The sequence below is a fragment of the Pelodiscus sinensis genome, chromosome 3 (assembly GCF_052426305.1).
Source record: "Pelodiscus sinensis isolate ZL-2025 chromosome 3, ASM5242630v1, whole genome shotgun sequence".
In the NCBI taxonomy this organism is placed as follows: Eukaryota; Metazoa; Chordata; order Testudines; family Trionychidae; genus Pelodiscus; species Pelodiscus sinensis.
Window position 1 is genome coordinate 30,186,704 of NC_143054.1, and position 16,643 is coordinate 30,203,346.

Below are 16,643 nucleotides of genomic sequence, written 5' to 3' on the forward strand. Positions count from 1 at the left end.
AAACAGATAATCTGTTTTCATTGTTTTTACTTCCATAGCAGTAGAGCTGCTAGAACAGAACTAATACAGACATATTCACAGTCTTACAAAATAAAAAAATAAATGCTTTTTAAAGCCTAAAAATAATTTTAAATCAGGTTTTTAGGGTCTCTGTAGGGGACCGGAATGGTTTTATATGATGTCTGGAATGTGGGTGTGACACTGGATGCACTACTATAATACAAACGAGTAAACAACACAACCACACTATGGCAAGTCTACAGGGCCAGAGCTGGTATCACATCATTAACATCTAATGCACCACAACAGGGCTGATCAAACTGACGTGTGTGGGTGAGATCTGGCTCATCACTTCATTAAATATGGTCTGTCTGCTGGAAGTCTGAGCAGTTTTTCTGACACGTATTCCTTCGCCATATGCTCACTCTGCATGTCTCCTGTTAGTTTGTAAGTTCACAGGGGAAGGAATGAGAGTAAAAGGGGGGGGGGGAACCCAAAGAGAGCCTATGCACCACACTGACCAGATCTAGCCAAACAGACATTAATCTGACCAGTTACACTGTTATGCATTAGAGGTTTCATCAGCCCATAAAAACATTGTAGAGGTCAGGTGACATACTTGAAGAACGTCATCCTTCTTTATGTGTCTTTGTGTACTCCCACCTGTGGGAGATTAAGGAGTAGCACAGCACACTGGGAAGGTAGGCTGAGGACCTATAGGTGAACAAGAACTGCAAAACTGCCCAAACAGTCATCATATCTGGATGGCGGCTAAGACAGTTAACCTGTTTCTGTAACTGGTGTTCAAAATGTGTTGCTTGTGTCCATTCCAAAGCAGGTGTGTGTGCATGCCACGTGTATCTATAACAGAAGGTTTTTTTTCCCCCTCAGCAGAATCTGTAGCAGCGCGCACATGCTGCACCTCCCACCCTCAAGTTTTCTTGCTGAAATTCCAGCAGTGGGGAAGGAGGGCAGGGTGTGGAATGGACCTGAGCAACACATCTCAAAGAATATCAGTTATGAAAACAGGTAACTATCTTTTCTTCTTTGAGTGACTGCTCATATCCATTCCACACCCTGCCCTCCTCCAAGCAGTATCTCCTGGAGGTGGGAAGGAGTTCACAGACGTGTAGAGTGCAAAATAGCTCTGCCGAACCCAGTGACATCTCTAGCCTGGTAAACAACGGCACAGTGGGCTGCCAATAAAGACTATATGATGGCTCTGCAAATGTCGTGAACTGAAATGTGGACCAAGAATGTTGTCGATGGTACTTGGAACCTGAGTGAACCCTAACATTGGCCATGGACAAGTATCAGAGGGGTAGGCATGTTAGTCTGTATCTGCAAAAGAGACAAGTAGTCCTGAGACACCTTATAGGCCAGTATTTCTTAAACATTTTGAGGCCATGGAACACCAAACAATAATATTTTTTTATGCGGCACACCTTTGAAAATTTTCTTAAAAAAAATTTCTCTGGGTTTTTTTTGGCTGACAACAAGAAAAAAGTAACAAAAACAAAGAAGAGGTCACAGGATACCTGCGAGCTGTTCACGGAACACCAGATGCATGTGACAAAATGGGTCTTTGCCCACGAAAGCTTATGCTCCAATAAACCTGTTGGTCTATAAGGTGCCACAGGACTCCTCGTTGCATTGGCTGTGGAGAAACTTCTGCCAGGTCATAGTGGGCTCAAATGCATGAATTGAGCCAGTTCACACATTGTATGGAAATGGGAGACCTTTCATCCTTTCTACCACGGAGTTGAAAAGTTGGATCAACTTATGGAAAGGCTTGGTCTGCTCTAAGTAGAAAGACACAGCCCTTTTCATATCCAGCATGTGAAGGCATCTCTCTTTATTTGTCCTCTGAGGACCAGAAGGAAGATGACTTGGCTGATGTAAAAGGTAGACACTACATTGAGAAGGAAGGTCAGGTGGGGTAGGAGCTGAACCTTGTCCATATAGAACACTGTATATAGAGGCTCTGAGGTCAAAGATCAGAGACCTATCTAGAGGATGTTATTGCTACTAAAAAAGCAATTTTCCATGACATGTGAGGCCAGTAGAATGAGACCAGAGGCTCAAATAGTGGCCTTGGCTAAGACCAAATTAAGGTCCCATGGAGAGGCCAGAGGCCTCACCTGATAGAACAGCCTCTCAAGACCTCTGAGAAACCTAACCATCATGTCATGGGAGAACACTACATGACCATGGACTGGCAGGTGAAAGGAGAAAATAGTCGCCAAATGCACTTTAACAGACAAACCCTGGTTCTTTAGATGGAGCAGGTAATCCAGGATAGGGTGTAAGAGACTAGTTGACTATCTGATAAGCAGAAGTTTATTGGATAGTTAGCTAATGATGCAACTAGTTACTTCCCCCCTTGCTGCTTCTATCAGAGGGAGGCAGGCAAGGGGGAGGGGAGGAGAAGCCGGTGCTGGGAGAAGCCGGCTTAAAAGATGGTTCCCCCCAGCACTGTCTCTGAGAGGGGCAGGGGAAGTAGAGGCACAATGGAAACAGCATGAGTGGGGACTGAAGCAGTCTCCACTCATGCCACTTCTGCTGCAATTCTGCTTTTGAAGTGTACAAGAGCCCCAGTGGGGCTCACATTGCATAAATGGTGCCATGCAGTTGAGTAGGACCAGGAGACAGAAGGGGTCTGCTGCCTCTAAGTGCTTGTATAGGAGGACACTCTGGGTCAAGATGCTCTTGAGTGGTCATATGAATGATGGTGAAGACTTGGTGAAGACCGATGTCAAAAGTCTCCATGGGAGGTGGGTGCTAACCTGAGACCTAAGATATTTGAAGACCAAACTACTAAGTCCTAGTTAGGAACCTTAAAAACAGCTCTGCATAAGCTTGAAAGCTTGCCTCTCTCCCACCAGAAATTGGTCCAATAAAAAATATTAACTCTCCCATCTCCTCTCCCAAATACCATGAGATAAACATGGCTACAACACCACTGAAAAAGACTTTGCTTAGGGCTACTGACATAATCTTGGCTACATCTCAACTGATATACAGATCTCCTCAGCTAACAAAATCAGAAAGAAAACACAGATTTAGTCCAGGAAAAATCAGTCTGCCTTTGATAACGGGTTTTATATTACCCTGAAGGAGGAAGGGATACAGTAGATACTGTCCTTGGTAATAGGGAGATATAAACATGACTTAAAATCCCAGACTAAAACTTCACTAAAATATTTGTGCTGTTATGCAATAACATATTTCAAAGAATTTGCCCGTACAGTTTCCCTTCTTCCTTCAGCAAATAAGTCTTTGGCCTTGATCAAAGGGAGAATGTCTTGCAGGCTAGACAAATAGTCTCCAACTCCAGAAAGAAGTTGGAGAACATGGTCCCCATCCCAAAGCCTGGAAAGATTACTGTAGATGGAAAGGAAGATGAGAAAGGAATTCTCTGACAAGCACATTATCTTGACCTTCTGTATCTTGAATGACTTGAGACATAAGTGGCTCAGGTATAAATAGTGCCAAGACAAGACAGTTCCTAAGTAATCAGTCTTAAGGAAGCCACAGATAATGTGTATAAAAATAGTTCACAGTTACAATGTGATAGGAACCGGTGGACCAATTTCAAGACAGATACAAACATGAATGCCCTAATGTTTGAAACTATTATGTCAGAATGCCAAAACAGTGTACGGTTTAAAAAGGAAATAATCGTGTGGATATCCTGATTAGCTGAAATCATAATATACAGAGTTGGATCTAGTCCTATAAAAAGAGGTAATATGATACTAACGTCACCATCTAGATAACAGTTTTAATGTTCTGAGTAACTACGGAACAGCGCTAAAAGCCAACAGTTCTGAGCAACTGGTGTTTTCAATCTCAGTTCAGAATCCCAAATATACAAGTTGAAATGTTTTTTCACTGAGCATTGTCACTGACTCAGCATTCAAACTCAGATAAATTTAAAACAACACAAGAACACTGGTGCGCTGCATCTGTCACGTCCAAACTGAGGATGAAAATCTGAAGGCTTCCTAGCACTGCAGCAGAATAAGCTCCAGGAGTAAAATCATAGAATCACAGAATTATAGAACTGGAAGAGTCCTCGAGAGGTCATCGAGTTCAGTCCCTTGTCCTCACAGCAAGACCAAGTACTGTCTAGATCAGGGTTTCCAACCTTTTTCGGTCCCCGTACCCTCTTCGCTTTTAGTAAACCTTCCCGTACCCCTTATTCAATATGAAAGGAAATACACATTCTAGACTCTAGAATCCACAACTTTTTTCACTAACACTACTACTTTTGGAATATTTCAATTAGGATAATCTAGTTATTTACCAAATATTCCCCATACCCCCTTGACAAGCTTCTCATACCCCCGGTTGAGAACCCCGATCTAGATAATTCCTAACAGATGTCTGTCTAACCTGCTCTTAAATATCTTCAGTAATGGAGATTCCACAACTCCCCTAGGCAATTTATTCCAGTATTTAATCACCGTGACAATTAGGAAGTTTTTCCTAATGTCCAACCTAAACCTCCCATGCTGCAGCCCAAGCCCATTGCTTCTCGTCCTATTCTCAGAGGTGAAGAAGAACAATTTTTCTCCCTTCTCCTTGTAACACCCTTTTAGATATCTGAAAACCACTAATCAGTCTTCTCCTTTCCAAACTAAACAAGCCCAATTCTTTCAGTCTTCCCTCATAGCTCATGTTTTCTAGACCTTTTATCATTTTTACTGCTCTTCTCTGGACCTTCTCCAATTTCTCCACATCTTTTTTGAAATGTAGTGCCCAGAAATGAACACAGTACTCCAACTGAGGCCTAATCAGTGCACATTAGAGCAGAAGAATTACTTCTTGTGTCTTGCTCACAACAATCCTGTTAATACATCCCAGAATCATGTTTGCTTTTTTTTTGCAACAATGTCACACTGTTGACTCATGTTTAACTTGTCATCCACTATGACCCCTAAATCCCTTTCCACAGTACTCCTTCCTATACAACCACTTCCCATTTTCTGTATGTGTGAAACTGATTGTTCCTTCCTAAGTGGAGTACTTTGCATTTGTCTTTAATAAACTTCATCTTGTTTACCTCAGACCATATGTCTTGTTTGTCCAAATCATTTTGAATGTTAACCCTATCCTCTAAAACATTTGCATGGCATCTTGTAAAGCATCACAATTGTGGCCAAACCCAAACTGAAAACCAAACCCAACTGGAACTGAGTCCTTTGGTACCAAGGCAGCGTGGGCTCAGCAATGGCTGCCAAAATGTGTTATTCTTATTAATGTGTTTATTTTTAAACTGTTGCTCCTTGGAAGTTAGGGGGATGTCAATATACAACTGCTTGTACTTAAACAGGACTATTATTCAGATATAGCTGTGCAGCATCACAATATTAGAGTGACCTATAGGAAAGCTCTTTATAGCCTATCTTTAGAAACAAAAGCATTAAGACAAGACAGTAATAGTTTCAAAGTCAGGCCACCTGCAACACCTTTGAGGTGTTAGCCATTTTCAGTATCAGTAAGTGGTATGATAGGTATTCATACCACTTAATCTCAGCATGGGAAAAGATCTTCAAGATTTCAGAACCAAGGACATCTTGGCACTCAAGAACACCTTGTTTAGGAAACCCAGCTGATGAGTTTTATAGGTGACTAAGGCTATTCTTGGTCCTCCTCACAACCATCAGCCTGGAAATCTCTCCGTTCTACTGATTTCATCTAGGTGGACTCCAATAAAAGGACACCTAGGCTATGTCTATACTACAAGCCTCTTGCGGAAGAGCAAATGCAAATGGAGCACTCATTTGCATAGGTTGCTCTCTCATTTGCATTTTCTCTTCCTTTCCCTTTTGCGCAAGAGGTTTTAGTCTCAGTAAACTATGGCTCACAACTGGACAAACTCTAGGGCACAATACCAAGATTTAGGGGTGCCAACTCAAATTTCATATGATCAGGGAAACATGATGTCACTTATAAAAAACAGAAATCAATGGTGCCAGGTTTTCAGAACTACAGTCAGTCCATCTGTGACCCATATATATTAGACAGTGTACAGCATCAGGTTCTCCTGATTCTGTGGCACCATGTAATCAATACTAGACCGCTCAGTATAGATTGTGTCAGAAAACCAAGTGTGCTGCATATTTTGACTCAGATTCAGCCATCCAGGACAAATTAAGCAATCTTGGTGATGCTGAAATAAGGTAGAACAAAATGCCCTTTAATAAGTGGCATGTCAGAGAAGTCTGTGGTGTTGCATTGGATCTACTGACTTAGGCAAATAACCAACTTGAATAATACTGATATTAGGCACTAACTCACCTTAACAAATAGGTTTACTCTAAACAACAGAGCTGGAACATAGGCACTGAGCAGTGTTGACTCAGATTAGTGATATGACAGTGTAACCAAGTACATGGTTAATCAATGAACCTGGGCTCATTGGTTAACCTGCACAGTTACATGCAGGGTCCCGGTATGCGCAGGGAGCCAGCTTAAAAGCCAGCTGTTCATGTGTACTGGCTCCCATGGAGCCAACTGCCACCTGGTCTGTAATTGTGTAACTGCTGGAATTTTCAACCGTTACATGGTTACCTAATTAAATACATTTTAACATTCCTAACTCAGTTGGACCTTATGGCATTTTCACTTGTATATGCAATGTCAGCTAAGGTCAACCTTACTGCCACTTTTAGTCAACATCACACCAGGATGTACTAAAATAACAATTCCTTTCCCCAAATGCAGCAAAAAGGGGGTAATAAATAGGGATTGTTTTTGACTGCTCTCTACTAGGAACAATATTAAGCATACAAGCTTACAAAAAATGGAATGCAATTTTTAAACAGCATGGCCATCTCTATATATTTTAGAGTAAATCTGTTTGTGTGTCTGTCGGCAACTCCGTTTGTTCAATTACGCCTCCTAAATGATAAGAGCGAGGGCCACCAACTTTGGAATGCAGCTTCTTCTTCTCCTAACTTAAAGCAAAGTCAGGGTTTGATTGTGCCAGGACAACTAGAAGACCCAGGGAAAGGACTGTTTTCCATAACATGCAAAGAGAGGGGCTGCTGTTCAGAGGACTGCAATATGAGAGTGGCCACTGGGGGCAGCAAACCCAGAGGGACAGCTATTCTACAGAGTGCCCACTGGGGACAGCCGTACCACCAAGCGAGTGGCCAGCAGAGCTGGAGTGCCACCATCTTGTCTGTCAGAACACCAAGTAAGTATTCCTGCTACCCCCAAACCCTTTCCACCACTCCCAGCCCTTGGAGGGAAGGGAGGGAAGCTCCGTGGTGGCTGGAGGAAGGGGACTGGGAGGAGAAAAAATGCCTTTGGAGGCCAGGGGCTGAGGGCCAGAAGATGCCCTGGCCCCCCTAGGAGAGGGGGTTGGGAGAAGAAAAAGACCTGTGATGGACTGGACCTCCCCACCCCCCAACCCCGCTTCACCACCCTCACTCTCACATTCCCCCATCCCCAGACTCCTGTACCCTCCCCCCACATCCCTAAGGCCCTGCCCTGTGTCCCCCCCCACACCGCCAGTCCCTGCCCGAAGGACCCTAGCAACACCAGGTAAGTCTGCTAGTAGTACAATAAAAAAATATTAACTCATGAAGTAAGTTATATTATCAACTATAGACTTCCCAAAGAATTTTCCATAGATCATTATTGTGCACAGCCATGGAAAGAAATTACGCTCCGGAACTCAGCCAGATTTTCGAGGTGTTAGGATAATATTAACAACCAGCACCTTTACATTTCAATGCTCTTCAGTTGTAGTAAAAAGGAAATACATACACTTTTGTTTCATAGTCCTTCCAAGCCTTATCAAAAGGTTTTTTCAGGTCCTGCCAAGGTAAAAAAACCACATTAAACATCGCTAAGCATTTGCTACAAAAACACAGTAGATTCGATCACCCAGGCATACACATGGCTATGTGTGTTCAGTAAAGAAATAATAGGGAACAAGGAGCCCTCCCTTTTCTCCCACCTTTACACAGCTCACAGAAGAATTGGGCAGAAAGGGGTCTGGCACATGTAATAAGCATTTCTAACTACAGGTTGTGCCTCTAAAAACCAGCACTCACTGGTCCAGCAACATCTGTTGTCTGACAGAATCACAGATGCTCTTGGACCAGAGAGCCCGGGAGCCTAAGGGCAGAAGGGCCAGTTAGAGCGGGGCAATAGGGTTGGCAGCAGTGTTCCCTCTAAGATTTTCCATTCTTGGGCAGGTTGAATTTTCTTTTGGGTGGATTGAATTTTCTTATGTACAACTCCAATATTCAGGTAGTGTGTGAATGTGCACCCACAAGTACAAACAAAAAACAAAGATATAAATATATATTTTAAATAGTCCATAGGTGTGGAAGAAAATATATTAAAACAAGGGATAACTAACAAGGAGCAATGCTTATGATTATTTACTATGAAATCAAATAAAAAGAAAATTAACACTACCTTTAGCTGAAGAAGTGGGTTGTACTCATGAAAGCTCATGATACTGTTTATATATTTTATTAGTCTCTACGGTGCTACAAGACCCTTGTTGTTTTTTTTTTTTTAGTTACAGACTAACATGGCTACCCCTCTGAGACCTTGGAGTACATGTATCATCATCTTTTCTAACAGGCAGATGCATTAACACCTATGTAAACTTTGTTTGAAATGTAATCATGCAAATGTCCTGGCACACACACACCCCTCCCCCATGCAGCCTGCTTCCCCTTAGGGCAGTGGTCACCCAGGCACTTCCAGTCAATCTCAATGCTGTGTTCCCAGCTCCACCTTCATGGCCCCCACCCACAACAAGGAGCCCATACTAGCTCCCGCCCCTCGCAAAATTGAAGCCAAAGCCAGCTTCCTGCGGCAGCAGGGGGTGGGAGGCAGGAGGGGAGTCCTACAGCTCCACATGAGATCGAGCTTCTCAGGAAGTGTACATGTGCACTGTTCCTCCCCTCCCCACAAGTAACGTACGCACTTTCTTGTCTTCCCTTCCTTCCCCCATGAACCAAGGAAGCAGGGTAGATGTTCAAGATGGCAGTGGAAGATCTGGAGTGGCTGGATTTCTTAAAGGAGCCACACGTGCGCTTTCTTCTAGTGCTGCCTGCAGACCCTTCCTGAGAGATACTCATCCCTGGAGACCCCCAGGTACCATCCAAGCTGCCCCTGCCCCCTCTCCCCTGGCCAGACCACCACCAGCACCCTTCCCCCTGGCCAGACACCATCCAGCACCCTGTTCCAGCCCCTTCCCTCCTGGCCAGACACTTACCCCCAGCTTGCTCCTGTACCCTATTCCCCACCCAGATTCTGTACCCCCATCCCTATCCCACTCACTGGCAGCTGTCCCGCACACAGGATCCCTCATTTTTGGCTCCACCCCAGAGCCATGGAACCCCAGAAGAGTTGATCTGGCTTGAGGCCTTGAATCTCAGTTCTACCTGCCCTTCTCCTGCCCCGCCCCCACAACGAGGCTGGAGTGCCAGGGGAGTGAGATGTCTTAATTGGGGCCACATGAGTGAGGGCTGGGGTTTTTTGGAGGGGTTGGTTTTTTGCATCTCAGTTGTGTGGTCCCTGACTGATTTGGGCCCCCTAACCCAAAAAATGTTCCCTACCACTCCCATAAATAAAGACCACGTTAAAACCTTTCTTGCTGGACATAATATTTTATGTAAAAATGAAGCCTGGCCAACAAGCCCCCAATTGGGGTCAAGCCCCCATCTGGCTGCAGCATCGTAATACTCCTGCATCTCCCCCCACACCACAATCCTGAGCCCATCATACATGTGAACCCTCTGCCCTGAGCCCCCCACATCCCTAAACTCCTGCACCCCCCTCAGCCCATCTTGTGCTACAACACTCCTGCACCATCCACACACTGCAAACCTGTGTCCTGAGCCCCTCATACATCCGAACCCAAACACCTGCACCCCGATATCCACAAGTCTGAAGTCTGCTCAGCACCCCAACCCTCTGCCTAACCTCAACACTCTCCAGCCTGGCGTCCCCTCTCCTCCTGCACCCAAATTTCCTTTCAGAGCTTGCATCTCCCACCCCTTCCAACACTCAAATCCCTCAATTCCACCCCAGAGCCTGTACATCCTGTCTCAACCCAATGAGAGTGAGTAAGGGCTGGGGATAGCAAGTGATAGAGAAAAGGGGAAAGGAGAGGGTGGGGCCTCAAGAAAGGGGTGGGGTCAATCTCGGCTTGCCCTGATATTTAAAAAGTGATCTTGGGTGTAAAAGGGTTGGAGACCACTGCCTTAGGTCCTTTCCAAGGGAAGTCTTATGGTACTAAAATAAGTTCCCCCTCCCTTAACTGCCTAAGATAACCTCTACAGAGCAAGTTTACCAGAGGCTCCAGCTTGCACTGTTCTCAAGGAAATACACAGCTTCACAATCATCTTACTCTTTTATCCAAAGTCTTGCATTTCACCTCTCACAATGTCTCCTCACAACATGGGGTTCTTTCCCTTCCCCCAAATATCTTTATCAAATGTCTTAATTCAACCAAAAAAGTCTCCTACCCTGACCAATTTGCAGCCTCTGCACATGTAGACAGTGACTGTCCTGTCTCCTGCAGCCAGGGAGGGATGCTTTCCAAGCATGGAACTCAGAGTCAAAAAGCAGAGGGGGGGGAGGGGGAAGTGGCTCAAGTGATCAGAGAGAGAAGGCTGAAACTGTAGGATATTTCAGTGACAGCCCTGGGAGAAGTTTGGTTTTCCTCTCACTGTAGGAGATACTGACCTGATTCTAAATGGGGTCAAAGTATGAAAGCACAGGGGAGGGGGAAGAGAGGTGTTGTCTTGTTACCATGGAGCAGTGAGGGCTGCAAATTGGCAAGAGGAAAATTGAGGCAGAGAGGTAAAAAGGCAATTGTACTACTCTAAATAGACATAGGGGAAAACAGGGGATTCCCTGAACACCCAATTCCCCAACAGGAAGCTAGGGGAGAAGCAGAAAGCGGGGGAAGGCTTCCACCCTGTTAGCAGTTCACAGGGCAGGAGAGCATTTGGGAGCAAAGCAGAGAAGTTGACCTGATCTGGCAGTGCCTGTAACTTACACTCAGCTTTTTTCATGTGGCAGGCAATGAAGCACTGATCCCTCTTCCCTTTCAGCTGGCAGCTTCACCACAACCACACATCATGGGTCGCATGATCCCCCAAGTACTTCCTGCCTCCCTGACTGAAGAACTTGCTAACCCCCAGTGAGTACAGTCCCTCCAGAGGAGGTGGAGAAGAGACACAACCCGAATAGAGGCTGGAGCCAGTATAGCAGGCAGCTGCTGCTGCTTCTGCTCCTTCACAGCAAGAGAGCAAGTGCCTCTCCCCAACCTCCCCTTCCCCAGCTGATCAGTTGAGTACCCTGCCTGCACAGGGATCTCTCAACATCTGCATAGGGTTCAGAAAAAGGCTGCAGGCATGCAGCTTACAGGGAACCTTGGTTGGCAGCCCAGCTGGGGGCAGCATGAGACCAGGGCTGGAGCCCCATGGCAGCCTGTAGCAGCTTATGGCAGGGGCTGTGACGGAAGCCCCCAGCAGCACAGGTCAGAGCTGAGCTAAAGCCCCGCGGCAATCCCCGAGCACTGTAGCAGCCCCTGGGAGCTTGGGGCTGAGGTCAGAGCCCCACAGCAGGACGGGACCAGAGTCCTCTGGCAGCTTCTTGGAGTGCGGGTCCAGAGCCCTGCAGTAGTCCCCTGGAATACAGGACCAGGGAACCATGGCAGCCCCCAAGAGTGTGGGGCTGGTGTCATGCCTTGCAGCAACATGCAAATCCAGACCCCTGCAGCAGCCCCGTAGAGCATGGAATTGGAGCCTCGCAGCAGGTGTCAAAGCCTCTGCTGCCCAGAGAGCTGGCAGCAACTGGGCAAGCAGCCCAGCCAGGTGGGACGGGACAGGTGCCTGCTTAGGGGCAGCCTGTCAGCAGCAGATGATGGGCTTGGGAGCTGGTGGCAGACTTCCTCTGTTCCAGCAAATTCTCTCATTCGGGACTGGTCAGGTGCTGGACCAAGAAGGTCCAACTGGTACTACTACAAGAGTGCAAAACTGCATGCAACTGTGCTCAGGTAACAGATTATGATATATCCTTCACAAAATGTGTGTCAGTGTGCACACTCTCTCTGCACACTGCTTAGCTCAGAAAGACATTTGGTCTCTAGAAGCACTTGAGGCAAATCAGCTTTGCACTACACCTAACTGGTACAATCAGATCTTTAGTAAAGACTTAATCATATCCCACTGAAGTCAAATGACTTCAGTGAGAATATGACTGGGCCCTTCTGGCACAAATCCTGCATCCTAACTCAGATGCAGAATTTTCTTGGACTTTAAAAAGGAGTGAACTAGAAGATTTGGCTCTTGGCACAAGATAACTTGGGTAAGTGGTTATTTTTACAAGACATTCAATTGTCTTATTAGCATCTAGTGTGCAAGATTTATTAGTGTACTCATGGCTGAAGTTTTATTACATAATAAGAACATCCACACACTTCCTTAAAACAATTATTTATGAAATCCACATTCATAATTATATATTTAAGCCCAAACCCAAGGCAACAGTATTGCATAAAGATGTCCTCCAAACACTTAGCATCAGGGACACTACTCAAATGAGTAAGCTATTTCCTTAGATAAATGTTTGGAAGACAGCTTAGGAAGCAATGAACATCGTACTTTCAAACCATTATGCAACAAATCCTCTTTTTACTTGTTTATAATGTTAACAGAAACAGTGTATACAGTCCAGTCCTCCAAACACTTAGCATCAGGGACACTACTCAAATGAGTAAGCTATTTCCTTACATAAATGTTTGGAAGACAGCTTAGGAAGCCATGAACATCGTACTTTCAAACCATTATGCAACAAATCCTCTTTTTACTTGTTTATAATGTTAACAGAAACAGTGTACAGGCAGTCCCCGGGTTACATGGATCCGACTTACATCAGATCCCTACTTACAAACGGGGTGAGGCAACCCCGTACTAGCTGCTTCCCCCCAGCAGACCAAGGAGACGCGAAGCTAGCGCCCCCCCGCAGCAGACCAAGGAGATGCGGAGCGGCTTTTCTCAGCAGACACCTCAGCTTGAGAATAAAGGACTGAGGGAAGTGAGGTGTGGGAGAATAAAACTGAGCTCTGGAGAAATGTTTGGCTAGAGTTTCCCCTACAATATGTACCAGTTCCGACTTACATACAAATTCAACTTAAGAACAAACCTACAGTCCCTATCTTGTACGTAACCCGGGGACTGCCTGTATACAGTAGAGTGCAATGTAATAAAATGCTTTTACACTTGAACAAACACCAAATCAAAGATGAGGCATTTGAAATCTGAAAAAAGCCACATACTGTTTTTTACAGTGTGCTGCCATGCACGGTATCCTAAATTATATGAATCCGGTGTCTCATTGTTCATACAGCTTAGTCATGAAAATTAAAAAGAAGTCACATGATTTTATCTTATTAAATGTACCCAAATATTACACAGAAATAAATGGAGGCAGTCAAGAATACAGAGATTCTGTACTGTTACCAAAACATAACTACGCTGTTTTTACCCCAGTTATACAGTTTCCTTTACTTGGTTTGTTGGTGTCACAATTTGTATAATTACTATAATTCTTTTGAGACTACTCAAACTCCCTTACTCTGACCTGATCTTGTACTTTGACTAAGCAAGCTTTCTGCCAGCAATAAAAACACCTTCTTAGTTTCTCTCTTCCTTCAGTGGTAAAATCTCACTTTTACATTAAGAAAAAAATCCCACAAAGCAAACAAAAAAGGGGCTCTCAACACAAGGTACAAGGAGAAAAGTTTTAAAAAAAATTCTGAGCCCCTTTGACATATTTTCCTCTTCACAGAATCATAGAGCTGGAAGAGACCTCAGAAGTTCATCAAGTCCAGCCCCCTGCTCTAGGCAGGACCAATCCCAACTAAATCAACCTGGCCAGGGCTTTGTCAAGCCGAGACTTAAACACCTCTAGGGATGGAGACTCCACTACTTCCCTACGCAACCCATTCCAGTGCTTCACTACCCTCCTAGTGAAATAGTTTTTCCTAATATCCAACCTGGACCTTTCCCACCACAACTTGAGACCATTGCTCCTTGTTCTGCCATCTGTCACTACTGAGAACAGCCTTTCTCCATCCTCTTGCCCATCCCTTTCCTACCCTGTCCTATAGGCAAGAAATCACTTGCCATACACTAACGCCCTGAATCTGCAAATTCATGAAAATGCTTAACTTTATGTAGTATAAATAGCTCTACTGTTTTCAGTTGGACAATAACACATATGTAAGGTTAAAACACTTGCTAAGCTTTTGCAGAATTGGGGCCTTGGTTCTCTCTCATTCAGTTGTAAAAGAAGGAAAACAAAAATACGCTGCATGTATTGACCTGTGGTGTAGGAATGGGTTAGAAAAAAGTAAAAGATTGAGGAAAAGTTGAGATAACTGGAAGGAGGATCAAGGAGCTAAACATTTTTGTCTATTTCATAAAGAAGCATTTTACCTTTCTGAAGTTTATTCTATTTTGTAAGATATTTGTTTTGTTTTCCCCCTTCCATTTAAAAATTTCACAGTTCCTTAATTCTTTCCAATTGCTTCCTGACTATTCAGTAATAACCATGCCCTAAGTAAAAAAAAAAAACCTGATAGACCACTGGTTTAAAAACTTTTTACAAAACACATCCACATTACGCTCTAAGTTTATTCAACTCATGACCCAGTTATTACCTCAAGCAAGATGCATCCCCAAGATATTATATCATGTTTCTTCTACTAGTTTAAATTCTGTATTTATGGATGCTGAGCAAAATGCAAGTTTCATATACAGGCAGTCCCCGGGTTACGTACAAGATAGGGACTGTAGGTTTGTTCTTAAGTTGAATCTGTATGTAAGACGGAACTGGCGTCCAGATTCAGCCGCTGCTGAAACTGACCAGCGGCTGACTACAGGAAGCCCGAGGCAGAGTTGCTCTGCCCCGGGCTTCCTGGAATCAGCCGGAGATCAGTTTCAACAGGCTGAATCTGGACGCCAGTTCCGACTTACATACAGATTCAACTTAAGAACCCCAGGCATCCCCAAGTCAGCTGCTGCTGAAACTGATCAGCGGCTGATTCCAGGAAGCCTGGGGCAGAGCAACTCTGCCTCGGGCTTCCTGTAGTCAGTGCTGGTCAGTTTCAGCAGCGGCTGACTTGGGGACGCCTGGGGCAGAGCAGCTGGGGTGCTGCTGGGTTGCTCCTGTAGCGCCACTCCTCGGTGCTACTGGACCAACCCAGCAGCACCCCAGCTGCTCTGCCCCAGGCGTCCTGATTCAGCCGCTGCTGAAACTGACCAGCAGCGGCTGAATCAGGACGCCTGGGGCAGAGCAGCTGGGGTGCTGCCGGGTTGGTCCAGTACCGCCCAGAGCGGAGCTGAGGGACCAACCGGCAGCACCCCAGCTGCTCTACCACAGGCGTCTGGAGAAAAGCCTGGTCTGCTGGGGGGAGGGAGGGGGCGTACTAGCTGCGCCGCCCCCCCCCCCCCGCCCCCAGCAGGCCAGGGAGACGCGGGCGGCGGACCAAGACGCACCGCGGTCCCGCCGCCCGGGTCCTCCGTGGCTTTGCTCCGCGTCTCCCTGGTCTGCTGGTCACCAGCAGACCAGGGAGACGCGGAGCAAAGCCGCGGAGCACGCGGGCAGCGGGACAGCCCAGACGCGCCGCGTCTGTCCCGCTGCCGGCGTCCTCAGAGGCTTTGCTACCCGTCTCCCTGGTCTGCTGGTCTCCAGCAGACCAGGGAGATGCGCAGCAAAGCCGTGGAGCACGCGGGCAGCAGGACAGCCCAGACGCTGTCTCCAGCGGACCAGGGAGACGCGGAGCAAACCCCGTTCGTAACTGCGGATCCAACGTAAGTCGGATCCGCGTAACTCGGGGACTGCCTGTACTCACATGTAAAGCTCCAGGAAGTTTACAATACTATATAATGTTAATAGTAATCCTTTTAAATTAAACACAAGTTCTTAAGCATTTATTTTCACATATTTTATCAGCACTCTAAATAATCCTAGCATTCTTCTGCCATAGCCTCAAGATTATAACACCTTCTCAAGGAACTCTGTCCTCCGGTTTTGTAGCTAAGTCACAAGGGCCAAGAAGTGACTTAGTTCACAGCTGATGTCAAGGGCATTCCATAGATATTGGGTAGTGAAGTAGTACTAACATTTGTATTTTCTCATCTAAAATTGAACTGACACATTACCTATATGTATGTGATGCACCAAAAATAACTTTTTAAAAACAGAAATAAAATTATCACCATACCCCTTTCACTCCTTTTAGGTCTCCTTTCAGCAAACTGTCCAATGGAAAAGTGATTATGTTGTTCATATTTTGAATCTGTAACAAAAATTAAAGTTACACTAAAGATTAACAGAATATAATGAAAAATGTACATTCTTTTGTTTCACTCAATACTTGAATTTATTTTTTTCTTCCTAATACAGTTTAGCAAGTAATTATCAGTACAACCAGTATTTGAAGATATATACGTCACTGAATAAAGACACTTTGAAAACCTTAGAACCCATATGTGCAAACACTATCAAACATGCAAAGTGCCTCTGGTTGGGATGTTAGTAAGCACAACATCCAGTGGTGATTGCAAAATGAGACCATTAATTTCTGG

At 45.2% G+C, this 16,643-nt stretch overlaps 1 protein-coding gene and 1 long non-coding RNA gene across 4 annotated transcripts in view; one reads left to right on the forward strand and one right to left on the reverse strand.

The window, feature by feature from the left end:
• Positions 1-16,643, reverse strand: part of ASAP2 (ArfGAP with SH3 domain, ankyrin repeat and PH domain 2) — a 184,715-nt gene that overhangs the window by 117,272 nt on the left and 50,800 nt on the right. For both annotated transcript variants that reach the window (XM_075923514.2, XM_075923513.2), the window contains exons 4-5: positions 16,280-16,354; positions 7,783-7,832 (exon numbers count right to left, since the gene is read on the reverse strand). In XM_075923514.2, coding sequence (XP_075779629.1) covers positions 7,783-7,832; positions 16,280-16,354 — 125 coding nt within the window. The remainder of the gene's footprint in view (positions 1-7,782; positions 7,833-16,279; positions 16,355-16,643) is intronic.
• Positions 7,075-11,188, forward strand: LOC149524633 (uncharacterized). Of its 2 annotated transcripts, none has more exons than XR_016349114.1 (3): positions 7,075-7,207; positions 8,998-9,132; positions 11,100-11,188. It is a non-coding gene; the product is annotated as an uncharacterized LOC149524633 (long non-coding RNA). The 2 variants fall into 2 exon arrangements; XR_016349113.1 differs by having other exon boundaries at positions 11,068-11,186.